The sequence below is a fragment of the Harpia harpyja genome, chromosome 9, assembly GCF_026419915.1.
Source record: "Harpia harpyja isolate bHarHar1 chromosome 9, bHarHar1 primary haplotype, whole genome shotgun sequence".
NCBI classification, from domain to species: Eukaryota; Metazoa; Chordata; class Aves; order Accipitriformes; family Accipitridae; genus Harpia; species Harpia harpyja.
The window spans coordinates 26,085,777-26,106,290 of NC_068948.1; the positions used below are offsets into that span (position 1 = coordinate 26,085,777).

The window sequence follows — 20,514 nt, forward strand, 5'->3', positions numbered from 1 at the left end:
GGTTACAGGGGTGGCTTCTGTAAGAAGCTGCTGGAAGCTTCCCCTGTGTTCGACAGAGCCCATACCAGCCGGCTCTAAGACGGACCTGCCGCCGGCCAAGGCCAAGCCAATCAGCGATATTGGTAACACCTCTGTGATAACATTTTTAAGAAGGAAAAAAAAAAAGTTGGGACAGACGAAATCGGCAGCCGGGGAGAGGAGTGAGAACATGTAAGAGAAACAACCCTGCGGACACCAAGGTCAGTGAAGAAGGAGGGGGAGGAGGTGCTCCAGGCGCCGGAGCAGAGATTCCCCTGCAGCCCGTGGTGAAGACCATGGTGAGGCAGGTTGTCCCCCTGCAGTCCATGGAGGTCCACGGTGGAGCAGATTTCCACCTGCAGCCCATGGAGGACCCCACGCCGGAGCAGGTGGGTTCCTGAAGGAGGCTGTGACCCTGTGGGAACCCCGTGCTGGAGCAGGCTCCTGGCAGGACTTGTGGATCTGTGGAGAGAGGAGCCCATGGAGCAGGTTTTCTGGCAGGACTTGTGACCCCCTGGGGGACCCACGCTGGAGCAGTCTGTACCTGAAGGACTGCACACTGTGGAAAGGACCCATGCTGGAGCAGTTCGTGAAGAACTGCAGCCCGTGGGAAGGACCCACATTGGAGAAGTTCGTGGAGGACTGTCTCCCGTGGGTGGGACCCCACTCTGGAGCAGGGGAAGAGTGTGATGAATCCTCCCCCTGAGGAGGATGAAGCGGCAGAAATAATGTGTGATGAACTGACCGTAAACCCCATCCCCGTCCCCCTGTGCCGCTGGGGGGTTGGTAGAGAATCCAGGAGTGAAGTTGTGCCCAGGAAGAAGGGAGGGGTGGAAGGAAGGTGTTCTGAGATTTGGTTTTATTTCTCATTACCCTACTCTGGTTGATTTGTAATAAATTGAGTTAATTTTCCCCAACCTGAGTCTGTTTTGCCCCTGATGGTAATTGGTGAGTGATCTCTCCTGTCCTTATCTCAACCCACAAGCTCTTTGTTATATTTTCTCTCCCCTGTCCAGGTGAGAAGGAGGGGGAGTGATAGAACAGCTCTGGTGGGCACCTGGCATCCAGCCAGGGTTAACCCATCACAAGTAGAAAATAGATAATAAGAGGAAATGTACCACATCATTGGAAGTAAACAGAGAAAATGGACTATGGCAGTGTAGCACAACACCATCAGTATTATGAATAGGTATAAAGTCAGGTGAACCCTCAACAATGTTTAGAATAAAAAAAGGTTTAAAAACCACTACAGGTTTGATGCATAAAAGCTTTATTGGGAAAAACAAGTTGAACAAATCATGATAAAAAAAAAAAGATAAGAGGAAGAAAAAGAAATGAAAAATGAAGCTAAAAATTTCTGCTCAGACTAGTCAAGATAAACCTTACACAACAGCTAAATGAATAAGATATTTTACGTGAGGATCACAAAATAAACAATAAAAATAATACTAGAGTGAAAGAATCCTGACAACAAAAAGCATACAAAACAGCACATAAGGGAAGAGACCTGTGAAACTGGAGAGAAAATAGAAGATTAAGAACAGCAAAACAAAAAGAATTTGAGAAAATATTAAAGGCTGCAACATTTAGGATGACCAGATTCTTCTAAGTTTCTCCAATTCTGACAGATATGAAGGCTCTGGGGCTAGGTTTAGCAGGGCCCACAGGTGTCCCACAGCTTCTTGCTGTAGCAGGGCAAGGCACAAGGGCTGCAGGCGGGAGAAGCGTAGGGTCTGCCAAAGGTGCAGAGGCCCCCCGAGCCCAGGGTGGCGCCGGCGCCGTAGAGGCCTCCCAGCCCCAGGTTGCCCCCAAAGGCGGGTGCTCCGGAGGAGCCCACCACGGCTTGCTGGGGGAAGGAGCTGAGGATGGGGCCGGGGAAGGTGACGACGACGGGGGGCGGCTGGATGAAGGCCGTCGAGTCGGGGCACTGCCGGGCGCACAGCTCGTTGCAGCTCTCAGCGATGGGCTGGGGGACGGCGACGCCGGTTTTCGGTGGGCACAGGTCGTAGCAAGACATCTTTGCGCAGGATCGGACGGTGCTCTGCAAGAAGGCAGAGGTTGCAAGAGAGCAGCAGAGGCGAGCGCCCGAGGCGGAGGGGCCGGGCCCGGGGGCCAGGAGGAGAAGCGCTCACAGACTTACCCTGTTCCCAGAGGCTAAGGTGGCCAGAGCAGTGCTTGGGGGAGCCTGGCAGAGGCAGAGCTTTTATAGCAGCCCCGCCATTGCTCAGCACCACCTGGGCCAGTCTGCAGAGGCGGCACTCCCTCCTGCCAATGATGATGGGGCTGTCCAGCTCCTGCCCCTCCCTGAGTCAGCATCCCCTCGCCAGGCCAGCACCTGCCACTTCCGAGGCTTTCCTCCCCTTTCTGGTTCGAGGGCTAAATGATAGCAGGCATCTCCCTGCTGGGGTCTGCGCACAGCAGGAGAGGGCTGTGCTTCTGCAGCTCCCCGCTGCCTGCCTTGTGCTCTGCCCGGGGAAGACATGTCTGCCCTGTGCCCGCAGCCAGGCTCTGCTGGGAGGAGAGACACCGCGAGCGCCAGCGGGGCCCAGCCAGCCGGGGGCTGCTGCGGTCGTGCCACCAGGCAGAGTTCCCATCTCCCCAGCACCCCAAGGGCAGCCCCGGCCCAGCACCGTCCCCCAGCAATGGGGCTCCCGGGACACTTGCGAGGGGCTGGGGGAGGGCTGGCACGAGCCTGTGCCATGTGGGCCCAGGTGGGGTCTGTGCTCCTCGCACCATGCACCTCAGGGAAGAGCACGAGGGGTTTTTCTCCCCCAGAATTGCAGAGGTCGATGGCTAACACCTTCAGGTGGATGGAGACCGGCTCCCTTGGGCTGCTGAGTGATGCATCGTGCTGAGCAGGCAGTGCCCGAGAGGAGTGCCTTTGATTTGGCATTTCGTAACCTCGCGCCTCTGCGGATAATAGCCACACGGCGTACGTCATGCGGTCACTGGCATGCGGGAGGCCTTTGCAAGGCCGCCTTCCTGGCCAGCACCAGGACCCTGGTCTTCCCTGTGGCTGGGCAAAGAAAGCAAGGGGCCGCCCCGAGACCAAGCCCTTGGGCAAGTGCTATGGCACGCAGGGCGCTCGCAGTCAGCCTTTGTCACGCTGCATGCCCTCTTACACACCGAGATAATGAAAAGACAGCTGGGCTCATTCGGCCCATTAGGTGGCAGCTGGCAAGCATCCAAGCGGGGTAATTGCAGGGGCTGATAGAGCAGGTTGGGGCTGGGGAGGAAACAGCATCAGCAAAACAGCCCCATGCCACGCAGGGAGGAGGCAGGGGCTCGGCCGCTGCGGGCCACGTGCCCCCAGCGCGGCCAGCTCCTCCCCGCACTCGCCAGCCCGGCATAAAAGCGCTGCCCTCGGCAAGCGCTGGCATCCGCCGCTCCTGCCTCGCTCTGCTCGGGAACAGGGTAGGTGGGTGCCTGCAGCGCTCTGCCTCCTCTGGCAGGGGCTGGCGTGGGGACTCCGTGGCCAGGAGAGCACTGCTGGCCATGGGCGTGCTGGCAGCAGGCTTGGAGGGCCAGGGCGGGCTGAGTGGCGGAGGGAGGAGGAAGGAGCCCCGTGGCCCAGACGCGCAGAGCCAGGCCTTGCACAGGCTCTCGGGGAGGGCTTGCGTGCCCTCTGTGTGCAGAGAGGGCAAGGCAAGGGGTGCGGAGAGCAGGGCGCTGAGGGGGGCTGGCTGGGCAAAGAGCAAGCGGCAGGCAGTGCGGGCAAGGTGGCGGCTCTGGCCCCTCCAGCTCCAGGGCAGCCCTGGGAACAGGGCACTGCTCGGCCACGGGATCTCCTCCTCGCTCATGACACCTGTCCTTGGGTCCCGTGTGTTTCAGGCTCAGCTCTCTCGCACAAAGATGTCTTGCTACGACCTGTGCCCACCGAAAACCGGCGTCGCCGTCCCCCAGCCCATCGCTGAGAGCTGCAACGAGCTGTGCGCCCGGCAGTGCCCCGACTCGACGGCCTTCATCCAGCCGCCCCCCGTCGTCGTCACCTTCCCCGGCCCCATCCTCAGCTCCTTCCCCCAGCAAGCCGTGGTGGGCTCCTCCGGAGCACCCGCCTTTGGGGGCAACCTGGGGCTGGGAGGCCTCTACGGCGCCGGCGCCACCCTGGGCTCGGGGGGCCTCTGCACCTTTGGCAGACCCTACGCTTCTCCCGCCTGCAGCCCTTGTGCCTTGCCCCGCTACAGCAAGAAGCTGTGGGACACCTGTGGGCCCTGCTAAACCCAGCCCCAGAGCCCCCAGAGCCCCTGGGCCTCCTCAGCCTCACACCTCCCCTCCTTTCTCCCCTCCGTCCCCTCTCTCCATCTTGCCTCTCCTCCTTGCTCCTGCCCGTGCCCAGGTGCATGGTGCAACTCCACCATCGTCCCACAGGGCACTTGCTTGTCTCTACAACAGCCACCGCCTGGGAGAAGCCTGAAAGAACAGCTCTCTTGAAGCCCGGGGTGACAACCTGCCTGCCTCTGCCTTGTGTGTCTTTCTGCAGTGGGTGCTTTCCTGCACTGCAATAAAGCAAGCCTGCATCCAACACCTGCCTCTCTGCCTTTCCTTTCAAGGCCTAGCATGGGCTGCAGGGCTCCCTCGCCCTGCACGTGTCCCCCTCCAGCCGGGCCAGGGCAGGCTCAGCCCCAGCAGAGCCCGGCTGAGCTGCCTTTTAGGAGACCCCCCCCCACACGGTCCTGCAGCCGAGCTCCAAGGGCCCTGCCTGAACGCAGGTGGCTCCCCTGCCTGCACGACATGCAGCCCTGGGGTGTTTGCAGGCCTCCAGCCTCCCTGCGCGTGAGCACGGCTGCCCCAGGGCATGGGAGCCAGCCAGGAGCAATTCCTGCCGCAGCTCCAGACCTTTGTGCCTCCTTGGCTCAGCTTGAGGCCCTGGGAGAAAAAGGAAACGGGAGGCTTCCCATTCCCTTCCTCTTCCCTAACAACGTCCAGTGCCCTTTCCTCTTCTTTGTACCCTTTTGCTACTTTTTTTTCGCTTCTCCCCCTTCTTCTTCTCCTTCCCCTTCTCCTTCCCTTTCCTCTTTCCCTACCGCTTCTCCCTCCCCTTCCCTTGCCTCTTCTCCTCCTCCTTTCCCTTCCTCTTCCCTTCTTTTTCTACTCCCCCTTCCCCTTCCTCATCCTAGTTCCCTTCCCCTTCCACTCCACTCTCCCCTTCCCTCTCCTCCTTCACCTTCCCTTTCCCCTTCCACTTCCCCATCCCCTTCTCACCCCCAGCACAGACCAACACACGCGGTGCTCCTCGGTTCTCTGCCGCAGACGCAAAATCACAGAAAACACAGCCTGACCGTTGTGGCAGGAGCCTTTGCAGGGCATCTTGCCATGCTGCCCCCTCAAGCAGGGTCACCCCGAGCCGGCTGCCCAGCGCCGTGGCCACACGGCTTTTGCACGTCTCCAAGGACGCAGACTCCACAACCTCCCGGGCCAACTTGTGCCAGGGCTCGTTCACCCTCACAGTGGAAAAAGTGCTTTGGGATGTTGAGGCGGAGCCTCCCGTCTTTCAGCTGGTGCCCATTGTCTCTTGTCCTGGCACTGGACACCTCTGAAAAGAGCCTGGCTCCGTCTTCTTGATGCCTTCCCTTCAGCCATGTGTGCACATTGATGAGACGCTCCCCCCACCCCACCCCGAGCCTCCTCAGCACCAAGAGGAACAGTCCCATCTCTCTGAGGCTCTCCCCAGAGGACACGTGCTCCCTGTCCCTTCGGCAGCTGTGTGCGGCACTTTGCTGGACTCTCTCCAGTAGCCCCACATCTCTCCCGTGCTGGGGAGCCCAGCACTGGACACAGCAGCCCAGGGGTGGCCTCGCCAGTGCTGAGTGGAGGCCAAGGATCCCCTCCTTCCACCTCCTCCGCATGCAGCCCAGGACACCGCTGGCTGCCTTTGCCCCAGCGCACGTTGCCGGCTCATGCTCAGCTTGGCGTCCACCAGCACCCCCAGGGCCTTTCCTGACAAGCTGCTCTCCGGCAATCGACGGCCATTTCCCAGGCACGGGGTTTAACACTGGCTCTCCTCCAGCCTCCTCTGTGCAGACGCCCGGAGATGCTGCCCTGCTTCTGCGGAGCAGCGGGACCTGGCGGAGCTGCTGCCGCCGCTCCCGGGCTGAGAAGACCAGGCAAGGGAGCACTGCCAGCGCCTGTCCTGCCTTCTGCCCTTTCCCCAGCTCCCGCAAGGCCCACCAAAAGGCTCTCTCTCCCCTGCCTGCTGCCTGCATCCTCCCTCTCCCAACACCACCCACCCTCCCCTTGCCCAGGCATCCGAGGACCACCATTTGCCCTCCCACGGCTGCCGGGAACCCACCCACGGGGTCTTCCCAACATGGGACATGGAGGGAGGGAGACATGACTTGAATGCAGGAAACCTTTATTGTGCCCAGAGGAGCAGGAGAGACTGTCAGAGAGACGGTGGGCAAGACCCAGAGAGGCCGGTTGCCACGTGTTGGGGGAAGCAGAGGGATCTTCTCCAGGGCATCGCTTCTCGCTCCAGATGCCCCCTTGGCGCGGCATCCCAGATCCCGAGGACTTGGCCCATCAGCCTCGCAGGGCCTTTCGGGTCCACCTCCTGCCCCATCCGACGGCTGGGACGAGAGGGGAGGGGAGGAGAGCAGAGGGCAGGAGAAGAGGGCAGGGAAGGGCTGAGGGTGGGTGGCACTGCCGGCTGCCCAGGCGTTGGCTGGGGCTGGCGATGCTCAGCTCTCCTCAGTGCCCCGTGCCCGCCAGCTCAGCCCTGCTTGGGTGGTGGTGTTGGCGTTTGGGCTGGGGGCAGCGCCTGGGGCTGAGCTGGGTCTAGCAGGGCCCACAGGTGTCCCACAGCTTCTTGCTGTAGCGGGGCAAGGCACAAGGGCTGCAGGCGGGAGAAGCGTAGGGTCTGCCAAAGGTGCAGAGGCCCCCCGAGCCCAGGGTGGCGCCGGCGCCGTAGAGGCCTCCCAGCCCCAGGTTGCCCCCAAAGGCGGGTGCTCCGGAGGAGCCCACCACGGCTTGCTGGGGGAAGGAGCTGAGGATGGGGCCGGGGAAGGTGACGACGACGGGGGGCGGCTGGATGAAGGCCGTCGAGTCGGGGCACTGCCGGGCGCACAGCTCGTTGCAGCTCTCAGCGATGGGCTGGGGGACGGCGACGCCGGTTTTCGGTGGGCACAGGTCGTAGCAAGACATCTTTGCGCAGGATCGGACGGTGCTCTGCAAGAAGGCAGAGGTTGCAAGAGAGCAGCAGAGGCGAGCGCCCGAGGCGGAGGGGCCGGGCCCGGGGGCCAGGAGGAGAAGCGCTCACAGACTTACCCTGTTCCCAGAGGCTAAGGTGGCCAGAGCAGTGCTTGGGGGAGCCTGGCAGAGGCAGAGCTTTTATAGCAGCCCCGCCATTGCTCAGCACCACCTGGGCCAGTCTGCAGAGGCGGCACTCCCTCCTGCCAATGATGATGGGGCTGTCCAGCTCCTGCCCCTCCCTGAGTCAGCATCCCCTCGCCAGGCCAGCACCTGCCACTTCCGAGGCTTTCCTCCCCTTTCTGGTTCGAGGGCTAAATGATAGCAGGCATCTCCCTGCTGGGGTCTGCGCACAGCAGGAGAGGGCTGTGCTTCTGCAGCTCCCCGCTGCCTGCCTTGTGCTCTGCCCGGGGAAGACATGTCTGCCCTGTGCCCGCAGCCAGGCTCTGCTGGGAGGAGAGACACCGCGAGCGCCAGCGGGGCCCAGCCAGCCGGGGGCTGCTGCGGTCGTGCCACCAGGCAGAGTTCCCATCTCCCCAGCACCCCAAGGGCAGCCCCGGCCCAGCACCGTCCCCCAGCAATGGGGCTCCCGGGACACTTGCGAGGGGCTGGGGGAGGGCTGGCACGAGCCTGTGCCATGTGGGCCCAGGTGGGGTCTGTGCTCCTCGCACCATGCACCTCAGGGAAGAGCACGAGGGGTTTTTCTCCCCCAGAATTGCAGAGGTCGATGGCTAACACCTTCAGGTGGATGGAGACCGGCTCCCTTGGGCTGCTGAGTGATGCATCGTGCTGAGCAGGCAGTGCCCGAGAGGAGTGCCTTTGATTTGGCATTTCGTAACCTCGCGCCTCTGCGGATAATAGCCACACGGCGTACGTCATGCGGTCACTGGCATGCGGGAGGCCTTTGCAAGGCCGCCTTCCTGGCCAGCACCAGGACCCTGGTCTTCCCTGTGGCTGGGCAAAGAAAGCAAGGGGCCGCCCCGAGACCAAGCCCTTGGGCAAGTGCTATGGCACGCAGGGCGCTCGCAGTCAGCCTTTGTCACGCTGCATGCCCTCTTACACACCGAGATAATGAAAAGACAGCTGGGCTCATTCGGCCCATTAGGTGGCAGCTGGCAAGCATCCAAGCGGGGTAATTGCAGGGGCTGATAGAGCAGGTTGGGGCTGGGGAGGAAACAGCATCAGCAAAACAGCCCCATGCCACGCAGGGAGGAGGCAGGGGCTCGGCCGCTGCGGGCCACGTGCCCCCAGCGCGGCCAGCTCCTCCCCGCACTCGCCAGCCCGGCATAAAAGCGCTGCCCTCGGCAAGCGCTGGCATCCGCCGCTCCTGCCTCGCTCTGCTCGGGAACAGGGTAGGTGGGTGCCTGCAGCGCTCTGCCTCCTCTGGCAGGGGCTGGCGTGGGGACTCCGTGGCCAGGAGAGCACTGCTGGCCATGGGCGTGCTGGCAGCAGGCTTGGAGGGCCAGGGCGGGCTGAGTGGCGGAGGGAGGAGGAAGGAGCCCCGTGGCCCAGACGCGCAGAGCCAGGCCTTGCACAGGCTCTCGGGGAGGGCTTGCGTGCCCTCTGTGTGCAGAGAGGGCAAGGCAAGGGGTGCGGAGAGCAGGGCGCTGAGGGGGGCTGGCTGGGCAAAGAGCAAGCGGCAGGCAGTGCGGGCAAGGTGGCGGCTCTGGCCCCTCCAGCTCCAGGGCAGCCCTGGGAACAGGGCACTGCTCGGCCACGGGATCTCCTCCTCGCTCATGACACCTGTCCTTGGGTCCCGTGTGTTTCAGGCTCAGCTCTCTCGCACAAAGATGTCTTGCTATGACCTGTGCCCACCGAAAACCGGCGTCGCCGTCCCCCAGCCCATCGCTGAGAGCTGCAACGAGCTGTGCGCCCGGCAGTGCCCCGACTCGACGGCCTTCATCCAGCCGCCCCCCGTCGTCGTCACCTTCCCCGGCCCCATCCTCAGCTCCTTCCCCCAGCAAGCCGTGGTGGGCTCCTCCGGAGCACCCGCCTTTGGGGGCAACCTGGGGCTGGGAGGCCCCTACGGCGCCGGCGCCACCCTGGGCTCGGGGGGCCTCTGCACCTTTGGCAGACCCTACGCTTCTCCCGCCTGCAGCCCTTGTGCCTTGCCCCGCTACAGCAAGAAGCTGTGGGACACCTGTGGGCCCTGCTAAACCCAGCCCCAGAGCCCCCAGAGCCCCTGGGCCTCCTCAGCCTCACACCTCCCCTCCTTTCTCCCCTCCGTCCCCTCTCTCCATCTTGCCTCTCCTCCTTGCTCCTGCCCGTGCCCAGGTGCATGGTGCAACTCCACCATCGTCCCACAGGGCACTTGCTTGTCTCTACAACAGCCACCGCCTGGGAGAAGCCTGAAAGAACAGCTCTCTTGAAGCCCGGGGTGACAACCTGCCTGCCTCTGCCTTGTGTGTCTTTCTGCAGTGGGTGCTTTCCTGCACTGCAATAAAGCAAGCCTGCATCCAACACCTGCCTCTCTGCCTTTCCTTTCAAGGCCTAGCATGGGCTGCAGGGCTCCCTCGCCCTGCACGTGTCCCCCTCCAGCCGGGCCAGGGCAGGCTCAGCCCCAGCAGAGCCCGGCTGAGCTGCCTTTTAGGAGACCCCCCCACACACGGTCCTGCAGCCGAGCTCCAAGGGCCCTGCCTGAACGCAGGTGGCTCCCCTGCCTGCACGACATGCAGCCCTGGGGTGTTTGCAGGCCTCCAGCCTCCCTGCGCGTGAGCACGGCTGCCCCAGGGCATGGGAGCCAGCCAGGAGCAATTCCTGCCGCAGCTCCAGACCTTTGTGCCTCCTTGGCTCAGCTTGAGGCCCTGGGAGAAAAAGGAAACGGGAGGCTTCCCATTCCCTTCCTCTTCCCTAACAACGTCCAGTGCCCTTTCCTCTTCTTTGTACCCTTTTGCTACTTTTTTTTCGCTTCTCCCCCTTCTTCTTCTCCTTCCCCTTCTCCTTCCCTTTCCTCTTTCCCTACCGCTTCTCCCTCCCCTTCCCTTGCCTCTTCTCCTCCTCCTTTCCCTTCCTCTTCCCTTCTTTTTCTACTCCCCCTTCCCCTTCCTCATCCTAGTTCCCTTCCCCTTCCACTCCACTCTCCCCTTCCCTCTCCTCCTTCACCTTCCCTTTCCCCTTCCACTTCCCCATCCCCTTCTCACCCCCAGCACAGACCAACACACGCGGTGCTCCTCGGTTCTCTGCCGCAGACGCAAAATCACAGAAAACACAGCCTGACCGTTGTGGCAGGAGCCTTTGCAGGGCATCTTGCCATGCTGCCCCCTCAAGCAGGGTCACCCCGAGCCGGCTGCCCAGCGCCGTGGCCACACGGCTTTTGCACGTCTCCAAGGACGCAGACTCCACAACCTCCCGGGCCAACTTGTGCCAGGGCTCGTTCACCCTCACAGTGGAAAAAGTGCTTTGGGATGTTGAGGCGGAGCCTCCCGTCTTTCAGCTGGTGCCCATTGTCTCTTGTCCTGGCACTGGACACCTCTGAAAAGAGCCTGGCTCCGTCTTCTTGATGCCTTCCCTTCAGCCATGTGTGCACATTGATGAGACGCTCCCCCCACCCCACCCCGAGCCTCCTCAGCACCAAGAGGAACAGTCCCATCTCTCTGAGGCTCTCCCCAGAGGACACGTGCTCCCTGTCCCTTCGGCAGCTGTGTGCGGCACTTTGCTGGACTCTCTCCAGTAGCCCCACATCTCTCCCGTGCTGGGGAGCCCAGCACTGGACACAGCAGCCCAGGGGTGGCCTCGCCAGTGCTGAGTGGAGGCCAAGGATCCCCTCCTTCCACCTCCTCCGCATGCAGCCCAGGACACCGCTGGCTGCCTTTGCCCCAGCGCACGTTGCCGGCTCATGCTCAGCTTGGCGTCCACCAGCACCCCCAGGGCCTTTCCTGACAAGCTGCTCTCCGGCAATCGACGGCCATTTCCCAGGCACGGGGTTTAACACTGGCTCTCCTCCAGCCTCCTCTGTGCAGACGCCCGGAGATGCTGCCCTGCTTCTGCGGAGCAGCGGGACCTGGCGGAGCTGCTGCCGCCGCTCCCGGGCTGAGAAGACCAGGCAAGGGAGCACTGCCAGCGCCTGTCCTGCCTTCTGCCCTTTCCCCAGCTCCCGCAAGGCCCACCAAAAGGCTCTCTCTCCCCTGCCTGCTGCCTGCATCCTCCCTCTCCCAACACCACCCACCCTCCCCTTGCCCAGGCATCCGAGGACCACCATTTGCCCTCCCACGGCTGCCGGGAACCCACCCACGGGGTCTTCCCAACATGGGACATGGAGGGAGGGAGACATGACTTGAATGCAGGAAACCTTTATTGTGCCCAGAGGAGCAGGAGAGACTGTCAGAGAGACGGTGGGCAAGACCCAGAGAGGCCGGTTGCCACGTGTTGGGGGAAGCAGAGGGATCTTCTCCAGGGCATCGCTTCTCGCTCCAGATGCCCCCTTGGCGCGGCATCCCAGATCCCGAGGACTTGGCCCATCAGCCTCGCAGGGCCTTTCGGGTCCACCTCCTGCCCCATCCGACGGCTGGGACGAGAGGGGAGGGGAGGAGAGCAGAGGGCAGGAGAAGAGGGCAGGGAAGGGCTGAGGGTGGGTGGCACTGCCGGCTGCCCAGGCGTTGGCTGGGGCTGGCGATGCTCAGCTCTCCTCAGTGCCCCGTGCCCGCCAGCTCAGCCCTGCTTGGGTGGTGGTGTTGGCGTTTGGGCTGGGGGCAGCGCCTGGGGCTGAGCTGGGTCTAGCAGGGCCCACAGGTGTCCCACAGCTTCTTGCTGTAGCGGGGCAAGGCACAAGGGCTGCAGGCGGGAGAAGCGTAGGGTCTGCCAAAGGTGCAGAGGCCCCCCGAGCCCAGGGTGGCGCCGGCGCCGTAGAGGCCTCCCAGCCCCAGGTTGCCCCCAAAGGCGGGTGCTCCGGAGGAGCCCACCACGGCTTGCTGGGGGAAGGAGCTGAGGATGGGGCCGGGGAAGGTGACGACGACGGGGGGCGGCTGGATGAAGGCCGTCGAGTCGGGGCACTGCCGGGCGCACAGCTCGTTGCAGCTCTCAGCGATGGGCTGGGGGACGGCGACGCCGGTTTTCGGTGGGCACAGGTCGTAGCAAGACATCTTTGCGCAGGATCGGACGGTGCTCTGCAAGAAGGCAGAGGTTGCAAGAGAGCAGCAGAGGCGAGCGCCCGAGGCGGAGGGGCCGGGCCCGGGGGCCAGGAGGAGAAGCGCTCACAGACTTACCCTGTTCCCAGAGGCTAAGGTGGCCAGAGCAGTGCTTGGGGGAGCCTGGCAGAGGCAGAGCTTTTATAGCAGCCCCGCCATTGCTCAGCACCACCTGGGCCAGTCTGCAGAGGCGGCACTCCCTCCTGCCAATGATGATGGGGCTGTCCAGCTCCTGCCCCTCCCTGAGTCAGCATCCCCTCGCCAGGCCAGCACCTGCCACTTCCGAGGCTTTCCTCCCCTTTCTGGTTCGAGGGCTAAATGATAGCAGGCATCTCCCTGCTGGGGTCTGCGCACAGCAGGAGAGGGCTGTGCTTCTGCAGCTCCCCGCTGCCTGCCTTGTGCTCTGCCCGGGGAAGACATGTCTGCCCTGTGCCCGCAGCCAGGCTCTGCTGGGAGGAGAGACACCGCGAGCGCCAGCGGGGCCCAGCCAGCCGGGGGCTGCTGCGGTCGTGCCACCAGGCAGAGTTCCCATCTCCCCAGCACCCCAAGGGCAGCCCCGGCCCAGCACCGTCCCCCAGCAATGGGGCTCCCGGGACACTTGCGAGGGGCTGGGGGAGGGCTGGCACGAGCCTGTGCCATGTGGGCCCAGGTGGGGTCTGTGCTCCTCGCACCATGCACCTCAGGGAAGAGCACGAGGGGTTTTTCTCCCCCAGAATTGCAGAGGTCGATGGCTAACACCTTCAGGTGGATGGAGACCGGCTCCCTTGGGCTGCTGAGTGATGCATCGTGCTGAGCAGGCAGTGCCCGAGAGGAGTGCCTTTGATTTGGCATTTCGTAACCTCGCGCCTCTGCGGATAATAGCCACACGGCGTACGTCATGCGGTCACTGGCATGCGGGAGGCCTTTGCAAGGCCGCCTTCCTGGCCAGCACCAGGACCCTGGTCTTCCCTGTGGCTGGGCAAAGAAAGCAAGGGGCCGCCCCGAGACCAAGCCCTTGGGCAAGTGCTATGGCACGCAGGGCGCTCGCAGTCAGCCTTTGTCACGCTGCATGCCCTCTTACACACCGAGATAATGAAAAGACAGCTGGGCTCATTCGGCCCATTAGGTGGCAGCTGGCAAGCATCCAAGCGGGGTAATTGCAGGGGCTGATAGAGCAGGTTGGGGCTGGGGAGGAAACAGCATCAGCAAAACAGCCCCATGCCACGCAGGGAGGAGGCAGGGGCTCGGCCGCTGCGGGCCACGTGCCCCCAGCGCGGCCAGCTCCTCCCCGCACTCGCCAGCCCGGCATAAAAGCGCTGCCCTCGGCAAGCGCTGGCATCCGCCGCTCCTGCCTCGCTCTGCTCGGGAACAGGGTAGGTGGGTGCCTGCAGCGCTCTGCCTCCTCTGGCAGGGGCTGGCGTGGGGACTCCGTGGCCAGGAGAGCACTGCTGGCCATGGGCGTGCTGGCAGCAGGCTTGGAGGGCCAGGGCGGGCTGAGTGGCGGAGGGAGGAGGAAGGAGCCCCGTGGCCCAGACGCGCAGAGCCAGGCCTTGCACAGGCTCTCGGGGAGGGCTTGCGTGCCCTCTGTGTGCAGAGAGGGCAAGGCAAGGGGTGCGGAGAGCAGGGCGCTGAGGGGGGCTGGCTGGGCAAAGAGCAAGCGGCAGGCAGTGCGGGCAAGGTGGCGGCTCTGGCCCCTCCAGCTCCAGGGCAGCCCTGGGAACAGGGCACTGCTCGGCCACGGGATCTCCTCCTCGCTCATGACACCTGTCCTTGGGTCCCGTGTGTTTCAGGCTCAGCTCTCTCGCACAAAGATGTCTTGCTACGACCTGTGCCCACCGAAAACCGGCGTCGCCGTCCCCCAGCCCATCGCTGAGAGCTGCAACGAGCTGTGCGCCCGGCAGTGCCCCGACTCGACGGCCTTCATCCAGCCGCCCCCCGTCGTCGTCACCTTCCCCGGCCCCATCCTCAGCTCCTTCCCCCAGCAAGCCGTGGTGGGCTCCTCCGGAGCACCCGCCTTTGGGGGCAACCTGGGGCTGGGAGGCCCCTACGGCGCCGGCGCCACCCTGGGCTCGGGGGGCCTCTGCACCTTTGGCAGACCCTACGCTTCTCCCGCCTGCAGCCCTTGTGCCTTGCCCCGCTACAGCAAGAAGCTGTGGGACACCTGTGGGCCCTGCTAAACCCAGCCCCAGAGCCCCCAGAGCCCCTGGGCCTCCTCAGCCTCACACCTCCCCTCCTTTCTCCCCTCCGTCCCCTCTCTCCATCTTGCCTCTCCTCCTTGCTCCTGCCCGTGCCCAGGTGCATGGTGCAACTCCACCATCGTCCCACAGGGCACTTGCTTGTCTCTACAACAGCCACCGCCTGGGAGAAGCCTGAAAGAACAGCTCTCTTGAAGCCCGGGGTGACAACCTGCCTGCCTCTGCCTTGTGTGTCTTTCTGCAGTGGGTGCTTTCCTGCACTGCAATAAAGCAAGCCTGCATCCAACACCTGCCTCTCTGCCTTTCCTTTCAAGGCCTAGCATGGGCTGCAGGGCTCCCTCGCCCTGCACGTGTCCCCCTCCAGCCGGGCCAGGGCAGGCTCAGCCCCAGCAGAGCCCGGCTGAGCTGCCTTTTAGGAGACCCCCCCACACACGGTCCTGCAGCCGAGCTCCAAGGGCCCTGCCTGAACGCAGGTGGCTCCCCTGCCTGCACGACATGCAGCCCTGGGGTGTTTGCAGGCCTCCAGCCTCCCTGCGCGTGAGCACGGCTGCCCCAGGGCATGGGAGCCAGCCAGGAGCAATTCCTGCCGCAGCTCCAGACCTTTGTGCCTCCTTGGCTCAGCTTGAGGCCCTGGGAGAAAAAGGAAACGGGAGGCTTCCCATTCCCTTCCTCTTCCCTAACAACGTCCAGTGCCCTTTCCTCTTCTTTGTACCCTTTTGCTACTTTTTTTTCGCTTCTCCCCCTTCTTCTTCTCCTTCCCCTTCTCCTTCCCTTTCCTCTTTCCCTACCGCTTCTCCCTCCCCTTCCCTTGCCTCTTCTCCTCCTCCTTTCCCTTCCTCTTCCCTTCTTTTTCTACTCCCCCTTCCCCTTCCTCATCCTAGTTCCCTTCCCCTTCCACTCCACTCTCCCCTTCCCTCTCCTCCTTCACCTTCCCTTTCCCCTTCCACTTCCCCATCCCCTTCTCACCCCCAGCACAGACCAACACACGCGGTGCTCCTCGGTTCTCTGCCGCAGACGCAAAATCACAGAAAACACAGCCTGACCGTTGTGGCAGGAGCCTTTGCAGGGCATCTTGCCATGCTGCCCCCTCAAGCAGGGTCACCCCGAGCCGGCTGCCCAGCGCCGTGGCCACACGGCTTTTGCACGTCTCCAAGGACGCAGACTCCACAACCTCCCGGGCCAACTTGTGCCAGGGCTCGTTCACCCTCACAGTGGAAAAAGTGCTTTGGGATGTTGAGGCGGAGCCTCCCGTCTTTCAGCTGGTGCCCATTGTCTCTTGTCCTGGCACTGGACACCTCTGAAAAGAGCCTGGCTCCGTCTTCTTGATGCCTTCCCTTCAGCCATGTGTGCACATTGATGAGACGCTCCCCCCACCCCACCCCGAGCCTCCTCAGCACCAAGAGGAACAGTCCCATCTCTCTGAGGCTCTCCCCAGAGGACACGTGCTCCCTGTCCCTTCGGCAGCTGTGTGCGGCACTTTGCTGGACTCTCTCCAGTAGCCCCACATCTCTCCCGTGCTGGGGAGCCCAGCACTGGACACAGCAGCCCAGGGGTGGCCTCGCCAGTGCTGAGTGGAGGCCAAGGATCCCCTCCCTCCACCTCCTCCGCATGCAGCCCAGGACACCGCTGGCTGCCTTTGCCCCAGCGCACGTTGCCGGCTCATGCTCAGCTTGGCGTCCACCAGCACCCCCAGGGCCTTTCCTGACAAGCTGCTCTCCGGCAATCGACGGCCATTTCCCAGGCACGGGGTTTAACACTGGCTCTCCTCCAGCCTCCTCTGTGCAGACGCCCGGAGATGCTGCCCTGCTTCTGCGGAGCAGCGGGACCTGGCGGAGCTGCTGCCGCCGCTCCCGGGCTGAGAAGACCAGGCAAGGGAGCACTGCCAGCGCCTGTCCTGCCTTCTGCCCTTTCCCCAGCTCCCGCAAGGCCCACCAAAAGGCTCTCTCTCCCCTGCCTGCTGCCTGCATCCTCCCTCTCCCAACATCACCCACCCTCCCCTTGCCCAGGCATCCGAGGACCACCATTTGCCCTCCCACGGCTGCCGGGAACCCGCCCACGGGGTCTTCCCAACATGGGACATGGAGGGAGGGAGACATGACTTGAATGCAGGAAACCTTTATTGTGCCCAGAGGAGCAGGAGAGACTGTCAGAGAGACGGTGGGCAAGACCCAGAGAGGCCGGTTGCCACGTGTTGGGGGAAGCAGAGGGATCTTCTCCAGGGCATCGCTTCTCGCTCCAGATGCCCCCTTGGCGCGGCATCCCAGATCCCGAGGACTTGGCCCATCAGCCTCGCAGGGCCTTTCGGGTCCACCTCCTGCCCCATCCGACGGCTGGGACGAGAGGGGAGGGGAGGAGAGCAGAGGGCAGGAGAAGAGGGCAGGGAAGGGCTGAGGGTGGGTGGCACTGCCGGCTGCCCAGGCGTTGGCTGGGGCTGGCGATGCTCAGCTCTCCTCAGTGCCCCGTGCCCGCCAGCTCAGCCCTGCTTGGGTGGTGGTGTTGGCGTTTGGGCTGGGGGCAGCGCCTGGGGCTGAGCTGGGTCTAGCAGGGCCCACAGGTGTCCCACAGCTTCTTGCTGTAGCGGGGCAAGGCACAAGGGCTGCAGGCGGGAGAAGCGTAGGGTCTGCCAAAGGTGCAGAGGCCCCCCGAGCCCAGGGTGGCGCCGGCGCCGTAGAGGCCTCCCAGCCCCAGGTTGCCCCCAAAGGCGGGTGCTCCGGAGGAGCCCACCACGGCTTGCTGGGGGAAGGAGCTGAGGATGGGGCCGGGGAAGGTGACGACGACGGGGGGCGGCTGGATGAAGGCCGTCGAGTCGGGGCACTGCCGGGCGCACAGCTCGTTGCAGCTCTCAGCGATGGGCTGGGGGACGGCGACGCCGGTTTTCGGTGGGCACAGGTCGTAGCAAGACATCTTTGCGCAGGATCGGACGGTGCTCTGCAAGAAGGCAGAGGTTGCAAGAGAGCAGCAGAGGCGAGCGCCCGAGGCGGAGGGGCCGGGCCCGGGGGCCAGGAGGAGAAGCGCTCACAGACTTACCCTGTTCCCAGAGGCTAAGGTGGCCAGAGCAGTGCTTGGGGGAGCCTGGCAGAGGCAGAGCTTTTATAGCAGCCCCGCCATTGCTCAGCACCACCTGGGCCAGTCTGCAGAGGCGGCACTCCCTCCTGCCAATGATGATGGGGCTGTCCAGCTCCTGCCCCTCCCTGAGTCAGCATCCCCTCGCCAGGCCAGCACCTGCCACTTCCGAGGCTTTCCTCCCCTTTCTGGTTCGAGGGCTAAATGATAGCAGGCATCTCCCTGCTGGGGTCTGCGCACAGCAGGAGAGGGCTGTGCTTCTGCAGCTCCCCGCTGCCTGCCTTGTGCTCTGCCCGGGGAAGACATGTCTGCCCTGTGCCCGCAGCCAGGCTCTGCTGGGAGGAGAGACACCGCGAGCGCCAGCGGGGCCCAGCCAGCCGGGGGCTGCTGCGGTCGTGCCACCAGGCAGAGTTCCCATCTCCCCAGCACCCCAAGGGCAGCCCCGGCCCAGCACCGTCCCCCAGCAGTGGGGCTCCCGGGACACTTGCGAGGGGCTGGGGGAGGGCTGGCACGAGCCTGTGCCATGTGGGCCCAGGTGGGGTCTGTGCTCCTCGCACCATGCACCTCAGGGAAGAGCACGAGGGGTTTTTCTCCCCCAGAATTGCAGAGGTCGATGGCTAACACCTTCAGGTGGATGGAGACCGGCTCCCTTGGGCTGCTGAGTGATGCATCGTGCTGAGCAGGCAGTGCCCGAGAGGAGTGCCTTTGATTTGGCATGTCGTAACCTCGCGCCTCTGCGGATAATAGCCACACGGCGTACGTCATGCGGTCACTGGCATGCGGGAGGCCTTTGCAAGGCCGCCTTCCTGGCCAGCACCAGGACCCTGGTCTTCCCTGTGGCTGGGCAAAGAAAGCAAGGGGCCGCCCCGAGACCAAGCCCTTGGGCAAGTGCTATGGCACGCAGGGCGCTCGCAGTCAGCCTTTGTCACGCTGCATGCCCTCTTACACACCGAGATAATGAAAAGACAGCTGGGCTCATTCGGCCCATTAGGCGGCAGCTGGCAAGCATCCAAGCGGGGTAATTGCAGGGGCTGATAGAGCAGGTTGGGGCTGGGGAGGAAACAGCATCAGCAAAACAGCCCCATGCCACGCAGGGAGGAGGCAGGGGCTCGGCCGCTGCGGGCCACGTGCCCCCAGCGCGGCCAGCTCCTCCCCGCACTCGCCAGCCCGGCATAAAAGCGCTGCCCTCGGCAAGCGCTGGCATCCGCCGCTCCTGCCTCGCTCTGCTCGGGAACAGGGTAGGTGGGTGCCTGCAGCGCTCTGCCTCCTCTGGCAGGGGCTGGCGTGGGGACTCCGTGGCCAGGAGAGCACTGCTGGCCATGGGCGTGCTGGCAGCAGGCTTGGAGGGCCAGGGCGGGCTGAGTGGCGGAGGGAGGAGGAAGGAGCCCCGTGGCCCAGACGCGCAGAGCCAGGCCTTGCACAGGCTCTCGGGGAGGGCTTGTGTGCCCTCTGTGTGCAGAGAGGGCAAGGCAAGGGGTGCGGAGAGCAGGGCGCTGAGGGGGGCTGGCTGGGCAAAGAGCAAGCGGCAGGCAGTGCGGGCAAGGTGGCGGCTCTGGCCCCTCCAGCTCCAGGGCAGCCCTGGGAACAGGGCACTGCTCGGCCACGGGATCTCCTCCTCGCTCATGACACCTGTCCTTGGGTCCCGTGTGTTTCAGGCTCAGCTCTCTCGCACAAAGATGTCTTGCTACGACCTGTGCCCACCGAAAACCGGCGTCGCCGTCCCCCCAGCCCATCGCTGAGAGCTGCAACGAGCTGTGCGCCCGGCAGTGCCCCGACTCGACGGCCTTCATCCAGCCGCCCCCCGTCGTCGTCACCTTCCCCGGCCCCATCCTCAGCTCCTTCCCCCAGCAAGCCGTGGTGGGCTCCTCCGGAGCACCCGCCTTTGGGGGCAACCTGGGGCTGGGAGGCCTCTACGGCGCCGGCGCCACCCTGGGCTCGGGGGGCCTCTGCACCTTTGGCAGACCCTACGCTTCTCCCGCCTGCAGCCCTTGTGCCTTGCCCCGCTACAGCAAGAAGCTGTGGGACACCTGTGGGCCCTGCTAGACCCAGCTCAGCCCCAGGCGCTGCCCCCAGCCCAAACGCCAACACCACCACCCAAGCAGGGCTGAGCTGGCGGGCACGGGGCACTGAGGAGAGCTGAGCATCGCCAGCCCCAGCCAACGCCTGGGCAGCCGGCAGTGCCACCCACCCTCAGCCCTTCCCTGCCCTCTTCTCCTGCCCTCTGCTCTCCTCCCCTCCCCTCTCGTCCCAGCCGTCGGATGGGGCAGGAGGTGGACCCGAAAGGCCCTGCGAGGCTGATGGGCCAAGTCCTCGGGATCTGGGATGCCGCGCCAAGGGGGCATCTGGAGCGAGAAGCGATGCCCTGGAGAAGATCCCTCTGCTTCCCCCAACACGTGGCAACCGGCCCTCTCTGGGTCTTGCCCACCGTCTCTCTGACAGTCTCTCCTGCTCCTCTGGGCACAATAAAGGTTTCCTGCATTCAAGTCATGTCTCCCTCCCTCCATGTCCCATGTTGGGAAGACCCCGTGGGTGGGTTCCCGCAGCCGTGGGAGGGCAAATGGTGGTCCTCGGATGCCTGGGCAAGGGGAGGGTGGGTGGTGTTGGAGATGGGAGGATGCAGGCAGCAGGCAGGGGAGAGAGAGCCTTTTGGTGGGCCTTGCGGGAGCTGGGGAAAGGGCAGAAGGCAGGACAGGCGCTGGCAGTGCTCCCTTGCCTGGTCTTCTCAGCCCGGGAGCGGCGGCAGCAGCTCCGCCAGGTCCCGCTGCTCCGCAGAAGCAGGGCAGCATCTCCGGGCGTCTGCACAGAGGAGGCTGGAGGAGAGCCAGTTGTTAAACCCCGTGCCTGGGAAATGGCCGTCGATTGCCGGAGAGCAGCTTGTCAGGAAAGGCCCTGGGGGTGCTGGTGGACGCCAAGCTGAGCATGAGCCGGCAACGTGCGCTGGGGCAAAGGCA

General features: G+C 64.1%; 7 protein-coding genes and 1 pseudogene across 7 annotated transcripts; 4 read left to right on the forward strand and 4 right to left on the reverse strand.

Annotated features, from left to right (window-relative positions):
- Positions 1-1,119: 1,119 nt before the first annotated feature.
- On the reverse strand, positions 1,120-2,270 carry LOC128145925 (scale keratin-like). The gene is made up of 2 exons (XM_052796762.1): positions 2,159-2,270; positions 1,120-2,059 (listed from the first exon to the last, which is right to left on the reverse strand). The coding sequence occupies exon 2, from the start codon at positions 2,033-2,035 to the stop codon at positions 1,670-1,672; it is 366 nt and encodes a 121-aa protein (XP_052652722.1). The 5' UTR covers positions 2,036-2,059; positions 2,159-2,270; the 3' UTR covers positions 1,120-1,669.
- A 1,102-nt stretch (positions 2,271-3,372) lies between these two features.
- LOC128145916 (scale keratin-like) lies at positions 3,373-4,540 on the forward strand. Its single transcript, XM_052796748.1, has 2 exons — positions 3,373-3,432; positions 3,850-4,540. The coding sequence occupies exon 2, from the start codon at positions 3,871-3,873 to the stop codon at positions 4,234-4,236; it is 366 nt and encodes a 121-aa protein (XP_052652708.1). The 5' UTR covers positions 3,373-3,432; positions 3,850-3,870; the 3' UTR covers positions 4,237-4,540.
- Positions 4,541-6,353: 1,813 nt separating this feature from the next.
- Positions 6,354-7,393, reverse strand: LOC128145913 (scale keratin-like). The gene is made up of 2 exons (XM_052796739.1): positions 7,282-7,393; positions 6,354-7,182 (listed from the first exon to the last, which is right to left on the reverse strand). The coding sequence occupies exon 2, from the start codon at positions 7,156-7,158 to the stop codon at positions 6,793-6,795; it is 366 nt and encodes a 121-aa protein (XP_052652699.1). The 5' UTR covers positions 7,159-7,182; positions 7,282-7,393; the 3' UTR covers positions 6,354-6,792.
- Positions 7,394-8,984: 1,591 nt separating this feature from the next.
- LOC128145939 (scale keratin-like) lies at positions 8,985-9,663 on the forward strand. Its single transcript, XM_052796788.1, has one exon. It carries the CDS (start codon positions 8,994-8,996, stop codon positions 9,357-9,359), a length of 366 nt encoding a protein of 121 aa, XP_052652748.1. The 5' UTR covers positions 8,985-8,993; the 3' UTR covers positions 9,360-9,663.
- A 1,813-nt stretch (positions 9,664-11,476) lies between these two features.
- On the reverse strand, positions 11,477-12,516 carry LOC128145912 (scale keratin-like). The gene is made up of 2 exons (XM_052796738.1): positions 12,405-12,516; positions 11,477-12,305 (listed from the first exon to the last, which is right to left on the reverse strand). Exon 2 carries the CDS (start codon positions 12,279-12,281, stop codon positions 11,916-11,918), a length of 366 nt encoding a protein of 121 aa, XP_052652698.1. The 5' UTR covers positions 12,282-12,305; positions 12,405-12,516; the 3' UTR covers positions 11,477-11,915.
- Positions 12,517-13,618: 1,102 nt separating this feature from the next.
- On the forward strand, positions 13,619-14,786 carry LOC128145926 (scale keratin-like). The gene is made up of 2 exons (XM_052796764.1): positions 13,619-13,678; positions 14,096-14,786. Exon 2 carries the CDS (start codon positions 14,117-14,119, stop codon positions 14,480-14,482), a length of 366 nt encoding a protein of 121 aa, XP_052652724.1. The 5' UTR covers positions 13,619-13,678; positions 14,096-14,116; the 3' UTR covers positions 14,483-14,786.
- A 1,813-nt stretch (positions 14,787-16,599) lies between these two features.
- LOC128145803 (scale keratin-like) lies at positions 16,600-17,639 on the reverse strand. The gene is made up of 2 exons (XM_052796509.1): positions 17,528-17,639; positions 16,600-17,428 (listed from the first exon to the last, which is right to left on the reverse strand). The coding sequence occupies exon 2, from the start codon at positions 17,402-17,404 to the stop codon at positions 17,039-17,041; it is 366 nt and encodes a 121-aa protein (XP_052652469.1). The 5' UTR covers positions 17,405-17,428; positions 17,528-17,639; the 3' UTR covers positions 16,600-17,038.
- A 1,585-nt stretch (positions 17,640-19,224) lies between these two features.
- LOC128145804 (scale keratin-like) lies at positions 19,225-19,963 on the forward strand (annotated as a pseudogene).
- Positions 19,964-20,514: the final 551 nt, after the last annotated feature.

Excerpts from the sequence above, each read along its gene's own strand:
- LOC128145925 (XM_052796762.1), bottom strand. The coding sequence starts at position 2,035 with ATGTCTTGCTACGACCTGTGCCCACCGAAAACCGGCGTCGCCGTCCCC.
- LOC128145939 (XM_052796788.1), top strand. The coding sequence starts at position 8,994 with ATGTCTTGCTATGACCTGTGCCCACCGAAAACCGGCGTCGCCGTCCCC.
- LOC128145916 (XM_052796748.1), top strand. The coding sequence starts at position 3,871 with ATGTCTTGCTACGACCTGTGCCCACCGAAAACCGGCGTCGCCGTCCCC.
- LOC128145912 (XM_052796738.1), bottom strand. The coding sequence starts at position 12,281 with ATGTCTTGCTACGACCTGTGCCCACCGAAAACCGGCGTCGCCGTCCCC.
- LOC128145926 (XM_052796764.1), top strand. The coding sequence starts at position 14,117 with ATGTCTTGCTACGACCTGTGCCCACCGAAAACCGGCGTCGCCGTCCCC.
- LOC128145803 (XM_052796509.1), bottom strand. The coding sequence starts at position 17,404 with ATGTCTTGCTACGACCTGTGCCCACCGAAAACCGGCGTCGCCGTCCCC.
- LOC128145913 (XM_052796739.1), bottom strand. The coding sequence starts at position 7,158 with ATGTCTTGCTACGACCTGTGCCCACCGAAAACCGGCGTCGCCGTCCCC.